The sequence below is a fragment of the Daktulosphaira vitifoliae genome, unplaced genomic scaffold (assembly GCF_025091365.1).
Source record: "Daktulosphaira vitifoliae isolate Bord-2020 unplaced genomic scaffold, ASM2509136v1 Scaffold_2, whole genome shotgun sequence".
NCBI classification, from domain to species: domain Eukaryota; kingdom Metazoa; phylum Arthropoda; class Insecta; order Hemiptera; family Phylloxeridae; genus Daktulosphaira; species Daktulosphaira vitifoliae.
Genome location: NW_026099573.1, coordinates 35,389,276 through 35,399,454, shown reverse-complemented (window position 1 = coordinate 35,399,454; position 10,179 = coordinate 35,389,276). Strand labels below are relative to the sequence as shown.

The window sequence follows — 10,179 nt, the reverse complement described above, 5'->3', positions numbered from 1 at the left end:
TTTCTTTATTGAATAAAACGACCAAACAATACAGGCCGCTGATAAGGCGTCCTAACAGCTGATGGCGCACAAGCATAACCAACTGACCACACCCAACCAATGCACCTCTCACGCTGGGCGCGAACAGTTTCTTATTAAAAAATTGAACTATTATCAGAAAAATTATTTGAATGTGAATATAAAATAAAACATTGTAAGTTAAACTTATGAGTGATACAAATTTATTTTCTAATCAATATACTAATTAGATCATAAAAATGGTGAACAGGTTCGTACTTTTGAACAAGTGTATGCATATATTTTGTAATTCGGTTGACTTGCGACGTTGTACTATTGCGAACGTAAGTTTTTATCCTACCTATACAAATAAAATAGACAATTTAACTCACATGATGCTTTATATTATTCTTTAATAACCTATAATGAATAAATAACTTTTATTGATAAAGAAAATTAATCAATTCTATTACTTTCAAAGATTATTTGTATTTCAAAGTATGACACTCTTATTGAAATAATTGTTTTAAAATGAATGTATAACACTAAACAGTTGTAAAATACATATTATTGAGTGATTAATAATATACGTACGCAATTTAATGAGTGGAATAATAAAAACGACGTAGTTTATTGAAATTGTATTTTTACGTTGTGATAAATGAACGCTTATTGTTTATATTAAACATACTGTCAATATTTAAGTACTAAATCTAAGAAAGGAAATATCGTTTGAACGTTAAATTGGTTGGGTAATATATTTTTAACCATATGTATATATATGTACCATAGAAATATTGAAATATTTTTCAAATGTATAATATACAATAATTAAAAATACAAAACATTTAATGTAATGTATAAAATATTTATTAATTCATTTACAATTTTATAGGAAAAACATTTGTTTTTACTATTTATATTTACACATCTTATAAAACAATTATTTTACGTAATACAGTTAGTTGCGGTTTGTTTTGCCGCACTCGCGGGATGTTATAATTTTAGGAAAAGCACAACACGTTAATGGTTCAAAGTGAACGTAGTAATATTTTATTGGCGTTTCGACAACACTATATATACGTAATATCAGAAAAACAGAATGTAGTAAACTAATAATGATAAATATCAATATATATATATACTGGCGGCCAAAATTATTAGATCACCAAAGAAATTTGAATTAAAATTTCTGTCGATAATTTTTTGCAGGTGAATTATTTTTTCTTTGAATCTACAGCAATCATGTTTGTTAATATTATAATAATATTTAATAAACCAACAAGATATCAAATCTTATTTGAAAAAAATCTTAAAGTTATTGTGTGATCTAATAATTTTGGCCGGCAGTATATATAAGCACAATGTTCGTAGCGGTGTGTTCGGCGTTGTTGAATAGACGACGAGCGATCCGATCGGTAAGGTGTCACGGAGATTACTTAACGTATATTTTCGGCGGGTCGTAGATGGACGTGCGGCACTTGCTGGACTTTGTACCGTGGCGTATCGCACGCGGTGTTAGTCAGTCAAACTACCATATGCACGTAGTAGGGCGACGGCTGATAAAGGTGTCACGGGTCGCGGGGCTCCGTGTATAGAGAACGACGAGGGGCCGTGTCAAGTTATTGCTTCTACAATATTGAAAATGATAATCCTATTTTAATTAAAGAAGAATTCAAAGATACCGCTCCTATGGATGTCATTGATTGCTCGAAACAGAATGAAAAAATTAAAAGTGCTCCTGTAGACGTTCGAATTGAATTCGAAACCAAGATTCCTATATCAAACGATACGTCAGCATATTGTCTTATATTACATGATAAAATTTTCGAATACACGCAATGACTAGTGAAGTACACAAGGTAGTGAAATCTGTGTAACTTAAAATCAACATATTTACAATGGTAATTTTTATATTATAATTTGTGAAAATTTACAATTGTAAATAATTTTATAATTTTTACATTTATTTAAATAAATAATTATCATTGTAAACATTTTTTATTTTTGTTTTTTCATACTCTTCCATCGCCTTGAGAGTTATAATTGGTAATCGAGACACGCGTTATTCAATTCACTGAGTAGACCGGTTGCTTGGAAGGGGGGGGTATTTGACACGGTTCCACGGCGTTCTCGATACGCAGAGCCGCGCGACCCGTGACACCTTTATCAGCTGTCGACTTACTACGTGCATATGGTAGTATGACTGACTAACACCGCGTGCAACACTTTTTTTTTGTTTATGACTATTTTTCTAAAGAGAACCAATATACGGCTTCACGACACTTTGTCGTAAATAAAAAAACCTGTTGAAGCACAATACATGAAGCATTGGATAAAATTCAGTCTGATTTATCGGCATTAAAAATTAATAAAAAATATTATTGAGACAAATTAATATTAAATAACGATAAAATTGATAATTTGGAATCAGTATGTGATAAAAGTTTAATATTTTTTAATATTCTTAATTTTCCTTTCATTTTTAAAAAATGATGGTGTCCCAAACATTCCTCATTTTTAAATATATTAAAGAATTTAAAAAATATAAATATAGAAGATGGCAATATAATAAGACTGGCTAAATTAAGATTCCGATATTGGTCATCTGAAAGCAAAGTAAATACTTGAATTAAATATAGGTTTTATATTTAAATTATTCATTACAATATAATTTTTAGATTAGATGCTGTGTGCATGATCGCAAGAAAGGTCCTGGAAAAGAATACCCAAGACCATCTTAATGGCCAGAGGATAAATAATTTAATGAATCAGAATGTTAAATTATTTTTGTAAATAAATTCAAAATGTTGCTTGAAGTGCTTGAGAATATATCCATGTTTGCAGTTGAGTGAAATGTCAGAACTCAACTGCAAACATGGATATATTCTCAAGCAACAAAGCAATCCATGAAAGCTTTAACACATTCATAAATTCAAAATGTATTTTATTGTAACCATTACATATTCAACATTATTATTTTTATTATTAAATATGTTTCCACTTTCAAAAAAAAAATTAAATAAAAATCAATGGTAATTAAATATTTGAGAAACTAAATATTTTATTTAATAATTCATGTTGACCTATGTCATTAAGTGAAAAAATACTCCTTAATAGAATAACAATAAAATAAGTATTAAGTTAATGCGAATTCAATTCATCATCGATACTTCAAATATGAAGAAATATAATTTACTTACAATTAAAACATTTATGACGAAATGAATATTAATTATGCAGATTGGACATTCTAAAATTTCCTTCCATTTTTTTTGGTTTAGTTTTCATTATTATAGTTTCTCAACTGATTCAAGGCGGACAAAAAATTAGATAATGGAATAAAATTTAAAAATTCCATTGTTTAATTAAATAGGTGGTAAATATATCTTTAAAAATGTGTACTCTAATGTAAAGTGAACTCTTAAGTTCTATAATATTACAATAAAAATAGGTTCATGTTTCAAAAATCTAATCGTGAATAATAACAAATAAGAGCATTTATTTCAAATCTCCTAATAAGGAATATCCTATAATTATATGATATCAATGATAGAATCACACAAATTAATAATTGTTATTAATATGATACGATCACATTTGCATGTGCCCATATCTCTGTCTCCCATAACATCGTTGTACCGTTTAATAGACATATATATAATTAACACAGTGACATACAACAATACTAACAGGAGGGCGGACTGCACACATAAACACTTTTTGCAATTCACGGCCAATGTGCCACCATAAGATATCCCAATCGACAGTTGACATTTTACCATCTTCGCGATCACTACTTTTACCTGATAATTAACTTAACTTCGCTACCCCGTATATTATAGTGTGTGTGTGTGTCGCCGTCAGCTCCCTGTTGGATTATAACATCTCTAGGTGTCCAGCAGGTTGTATTATCCATTTAATATTTCAATTGCTTAATAAATATTTATTTATATCGTTGTTAACCTAAAGTTTTAGTTATATATATATATTGTAGTGCGACCCTTGGTAGTTCCTCTAAGGGAATATAAATTAAATAGGAAACTTCAGTACCTAAGGTAGATATGGCCTAGCCAGCTATCCCCCATTGGTCCCTTAGAATACTGTCGACGGGCATTTAGGCTAAACACCTAAATAGCGACGTAACAAATATTAACATGGCCAACTATCGAACACTTGTAGTTAACATACGAAAATGTGTTGTAACATTTTGTAAAAAACTCGTTCAACCGTTAATAATTTTCCTGGAAAATAAATTGCGTGTTGTCACCAGTAAATAACGTAGAGGAAAGTCGCCTAATATTGGATAGTTTCCTAATTTTGGATACCACGTTATCTCAAAATCTACTAACAGTTTTCTGTAATTGAGTCCATAAATTCAAAGGTTTCTATCATAAAATGATTCTCTGTAAACCATATAGTTTAGTTGTTTATTGCTAGGTGGTACCATAAAATTTCATGTCTGTGCGTGAAAGTTAGTTTTTTGTTTATGCGCATTGAAACTACTATATAAAGGTAAGTACTGAGAGTTGGAAAGTGAAATTTGGTAGGGATGTACTATAATAGTTATAGAATATGCCCACCTATTTATATCGAACATCCCTGTCATTTTTTTGTTTGTTTTGATCACATAATCTTGAACATGGAAGTTGCCTAATTTTGGATAGCAAAGGTATCCTAAAATTGGATATCCAAAATTAGGAACCCATTTCTCAAAATTATTTAGCTTTTTTGGTCTACATTTTCTTAAAAAATGTAGAATCCCACATAAAAAATGGAACGAGGAAAATATGAAAAATGCCATTGAAGCTGTCAAATCTAGGGAAATGGGATACTTAAAGGCGTCAAAGTGCTTCAATATTCCAAAATCAACCCTCGAGCTGTATGTCAAACATCACAAACCCTTAGAAGAACAATGCATGTTACGAATGGGTCGTAAACCTGTTTTATCTGCTGAAATGAAAGAAGACTTGGTACAGTATTGTTTGGATATGGATAGAAGATTTTATGGCCTAGGACTTGCAGATATTCGCAGATTGGCATACTAGCTTGCTAGAAGAAACAATCTTCCACATCCATTTCCAAACAGAGATGGTAATGCTAGTAAAAAATGGCTTCGGAATTTCTTCAGACGTCATCCCAACCTATCTTTGAGAAAACCGCAGGGGATTTCTAAAAATAGAATAAAAGAAAGGCTTCACTCCGGATAATGTCAATCGTCTTTTGATATTCTGGACCAGCTATGGAGAAGATTAACTTCAATCCTCTACGAGTCTATAATGTAGACGAGACCAGTATCACCACGGAACAATCCAAGATTGCTAGAGTCATCACCCTGAAAGGAAAAAAACAAGTGGGAGCTGTCACCGCTGCAGAAAGAGGGGCACTTGTAACCGTTGTGACATGCATGAATGCTGCCGGAGGATTCGTTCCTTCGTTGTTTGTATATCCTCGCAAAAATATGAAAGCAGAGCTTTTAGACGGAGCTCCGGCAGGATCAATTTCTGAATGTCATCCTTCATGATGGATACAGAGCCACATCTTTACGCGATGGATGCAACACTTTATCAATCATGTTAAACCTTCAGAAAATAATTCTGTGTTGCTCATTCTCGACGGCCATTATAGACATACACGGAATCTGGACGTGATTGACCTAGCTAATAAAAATTATGTCTCAACCGTTAGATTTGTCTTTTATGTCTACATTAAAGACATACTATTCAAGAGAAATTCAAAATTGGTTGAAGAATAACACTTTGCGAAATGGTAGTCCCTTTCAAATATGTAAATTATTCTGCCCTGCTTATCAGAAATGCGCTACTGCTGAGATATCAGCCAATGGATTTCGTAAAGCAGGAATTTTTCCGTTCAATCGGAATATATTCTCACAAGTAGACTTCCTTACAGAAAAACAAAGAGAAAGAACTCTACCTGGAGAACACTCTCCCGATATCACTGAATCCGAACCAGACCATACCAATGACTTAATTCAACTGTCTATTGAAAAAACGCCCCCGAAAGAACAAACGGGTAGCGGTGTTAAAGCTAAACAGTTATCAAACATTGTAAAAGTCCAAGATTTTTCGCCTTTGCCATCAGGCAGTTCATTGGCAGCTTCTTCAAACAGGGGACGTAAAACAGGTTCTGCAGCATTAATTACAGGTACACCCTACAAAAATTAATTACAAGCTAGTGTTAAAGAAAAAGAAAGAAAAGAATAACTTAAAAAGAAAAAAACAGTTGCCAAAATTAAAAAAACCATTTAAAATTAAGAAGATGCTAAACTAAAACAAACAGNCCATACCCCTCTGCCTTACATACCCCTCCCGCCATAGTAGGGGAAAGGTGGGAGGGGAATGGAGCAAACCCCTTGTATTCTAATCCGATGCAACCCAACGTACACTAATCCGATGAAACCCAACTCACACTTTGTACATGTGCTGCCATCTGGCGGACGGCGCGTACCCTGAAACCCAATTCACACTTTGTACATGTGCTGCCATCTGGCGGACGGCACCCGCCATGTAACCCAACACACACACTATGATTGCGCGAGTATTTCGCCCGACGGACGGCGCTGCGTAATTCGATCGCATCGCAGTTATGATAAACGATGAAAATGATGTTTTACAGACAGTTTAGTGACGTGTTATAATGGATCGGTGTCGTTGTTGTTGTTGTTGTTGTTCGCGCCGAGGTGAGGACGTAGAAAAAATAAAAAACATCGATGAAAGTTTACTTAAAAACAGATCGCAGATTTATGAACTGTTCGTAAGATTTAAAGGGGTAGATTTTAGATTAGGCCGACAAGTCGAAGATTTAAGAGACTATATAAAACATTTGCATGAAGTATTAAAAATTATCGATAAACGTGTAAATTTTTTAGAAATTGTTGTAAAAGACAAGACGAACGTTAATGATTACGAAATAATTGATAGTGAAAATTAGAAAAAAAGTCGATCGGTCAGGTGCGATTCGTTACAAAAACAGTATAAGATCATTCGGTCATTTGTTGTTGTGTTGAACGGACATGATTTTATGTTTTATTCTCGACAATATGACTATAGCGAATAGTGTTGGTCAAGTCGAATTTCAACGTAAAAATGATTTGTTAAATTGTTTGGTTTACAGTCTGAATGAAAAACAAAAATTTTTCATAACGATCGGTATTGAACCGAGAGAACCGTTCAACACCGAGGTGCGTATTATTTCTCCGTTAAAAAATGTTTCGATTTCGATAGATTTTTTAAAGCGTATTTTCGGTTCGATGGGCAATATTTTATCTTCGGTATTGACCGCGCCGATTAAAAAAGAAAATATTTTACTACTCGAGGATGTTGAAACAGCGGTATGGAAAAGGGCGCATCGCAAGACAAACGTCATTTTAATAAAATCGAAAATATATCCAAAGTGTCAGGTCGTTTTCAAATANAAGGTTACCAGAGTAGAAGAAGAAAGTGAATTCTCAGCTTCCTCAGAAGATTTTGAATATGATAATGACTCGGATATGGACACCGATGAAGAAAGCGATGCAGAATGCATTTTCTGCAAAGGACACTATAAAATGGACCAACACGGAGAACCCTGGGTATAGTGTTTCATTTGCTACAGGTGGTCACATGAAGATTGTGCTGGTAGTGACAAAAAGAAAGCCTACGCGTGCGATTTTTGTGCAGAAAAATAGATGCCTAATTTTGGATAGGGTATCTAATTTTGGGAACCTTTTTTTTTTATTCGAAAAAGTTACATTTTTTAGTTCTACCTATTTTTTTGTTCCTTTAAGTTGAAATAAATATATTTGTATGCACTATGTGTTTTTATTAAGGTGATACAACATTTCAATTACAAAATGATTAAAAAATGTTTTTTTCTCGGAAAAAATGGCTTTTAAAAAAAGTATCCAATATTTTGCGACTTTCCTCTATTAAGATAGTTCTTACTTCTGTCCTTAACTTAACATGGACTAACGTTTGATACCATAGAAAAATTATAAAAAAAATTCAAAATTTCAAAATATTATCGAAATGTAACGACTAAATTAAAACAAGAGTTATTGGTATCCAAATTTTTCTTTAAAACTTATCTATAAAATGGCAATCTTAAAATCTTAAAAAAAAAATTAATTTTTAAAATATTTTTTGTAATTGCGAAAAATAACATAAAACATTTTTTAAATAAAGTCCTATAGTGTAAAAATTTATTAAAAAAAAAAAGTGAAAAATGTTATATAGATCTTAAGTTATAAGAGTTTTATATCTGACTGTGATTAAAATCAATATCATCAAAAACACTTCGATGCAAATCTTTAGATAGTGCTTAATTTTAAAAAATTGGTGGGTTATTCCAAAAGCTACATGAGTAGTATAATAATGTATGGCAGCCATACCCCTCTGCCTTACATACCCCTCCCGCCCTAGTAGGGGAAAGGGGGGAGGGGAATGGAGCAAACCCCTTGTATTCTAATCCGATGCAACCCAACGTACACTATTCGGATGTAACCCAACGTACACTAATCCGATGAAACCCAACTCACGCTTTGTACATGTGCTGCCATCTGGCGGACGGCGCGTACCCTGAAACCCAATTCACACTTTGTACATGTGCTGCCATCTGGCGGACGGCACCCGCCATGTAACCCAACACACACACTATGATTGCGCGAGTATTTCGCCCGACGGACGGCGCTGCGTAATTCGATCGCATCGCAGTTATGATAAACGATGAAAATGATGTTTTACAGACAGTTTAGTGACGTGTTATAATGGATCGGTGTCGTTGTTGTTGTTGTTGTTGTTCGCGCCGAGGTGAGGACGTAGAAAAAATAAAAAACATCGATGAAAGTTTACTTAAAAACAGATCGCAGATTTATGAACTGTTCGTAAGATTTAAAGGGGTAGATTTTAGATTAGGCCGACAAGTCGAAGATTTAAGAGACTATATAAAACATTTGCATGAAGTATTAAAAATTATCGATAAACGTGTAAATTTTTTAGAAATTGTTGTAAAAGACAAGACGAACCTTAATGATTACGAAATAATTGATAGTGAAAATTAGAAAAAAAGTCGATCGGTCAGGTGCGATTCGTTACAAAAACAGTATAAGATCATTCGGTCATTTGTTGTTGTGTTGAACGGACATGATTTTATGTTTTATTCTCGACAATATGACTATAGCGAATAGTGTTGGTCAAGTCGAATTTCAACGTAAAAATGATTTGTTAAATTGTTTGGTTTACAGTCTGAATGAAAAACAAAAATTTTTCATAACGATCGGTATTGAACCGAGAGAACCGTTCAACACCGAGGTGCGTATTATTTCTCCGTTAAAAAATGTTTCGATTTCGATAGATTTTTTAAAGCGTATTTTCGGTTCGATGGGCAATATTTTATCTTCGGTATTGACCGCGCCGATTAAAAAAGAAAATATTTTACTACTCGAGGATGTTGAAACAGCAGTATGGAAAAGGGCGCATCGCAAGACAAACGTCATTTTAATAAAATCGAAAATATATCCAAAGTGTCAGGTCGTTTTCAAATATGAGCACTTAATCACCTTATTAGATTTGGAGTATGTAATTTTCGATGCAATCAATCGTCAAAACACCGTCAATAGACCGATCATTAAAAAGCAATTTGAAGAGATTATCGATTATTGTTTCAATATTTTCACACACGAGCGTATAACAAACGATTACAACGCAATTACATTATTTGTAAAAAATATCGATTTCACCGAGGTTGGAAAACATATAATGAAAAAACATGATCATAGTTATGCACATGAAATAAAAACATTCATGTCTACCAGCATTGTGGATCGATTGGCGGATAAAAAAACGTGGTATAACACACCTCAGAAAAAGGTTTGCAATATCAATTAAAAATTAACTGTTTTATTAATAGTATTTCAATTTTAGAACGAACATGTGCGAGAATTCGGTTGGATGTCTTTGGTTAAGTCCATTAACGAGGAACCTTGTACACAATCACCATCAAATTATTATTGACAATAGAGAAATTAAATATTGTTAAATTTACACGATGTAATACATGTATAATATTCTTTATTATTGAATTTACACTGTGAAATAAATGTATAATAAAATTTAATTATTATTTTTTATATATATATTATCCAAATACCATTTTCTCAGCTTGTACGCTGTAAAAAGCGTGCAT

The 10,179-nt window shown here is 32.8% G+C and overlaps 1 protein-coding gene across 2 annotated transcripts; it reads left to right on the top strand.

The window, feature by feature from the left end:
- The first annotated feature begins 6,411 nt into the window (after positions 1 to 6,411).
- On the top strand, positions 6,412 to 10,062 carry LOC126899824 (uncharacterized). 2 transcript variants are annotated; one of them, XM_050675050.1, is made up of 3 exons: positions 6,412 to 6,955; positions 9,064 to 9,863; positions 9,918 to 10,062. In XM_050675050.1, exons 2-3 carry the CDS (start codon positions 9,138 to 9,140, stop codon positions 10,005 to 10,007), a joined length of 816 nt encoding a protein of 271 aa, XP_050531007.1. In that variant the 5' UTR covers positions 6,412 to 6,955; positions 9,064 to 9,137; the 3' UTR covers positions 10,008 to 10,062. The 2 variants fall into 2 exon arrangements, with proteins under 2 accessions (XP_050531007.1, XP_050531006.1); XM_050675049.1 differs by having other exon boundaries at positions 6,412 to 7,417; positions 9,525 to 9,863.
- Positions 10,063 to 10,179: the final 117 nt, after the last annotated feature.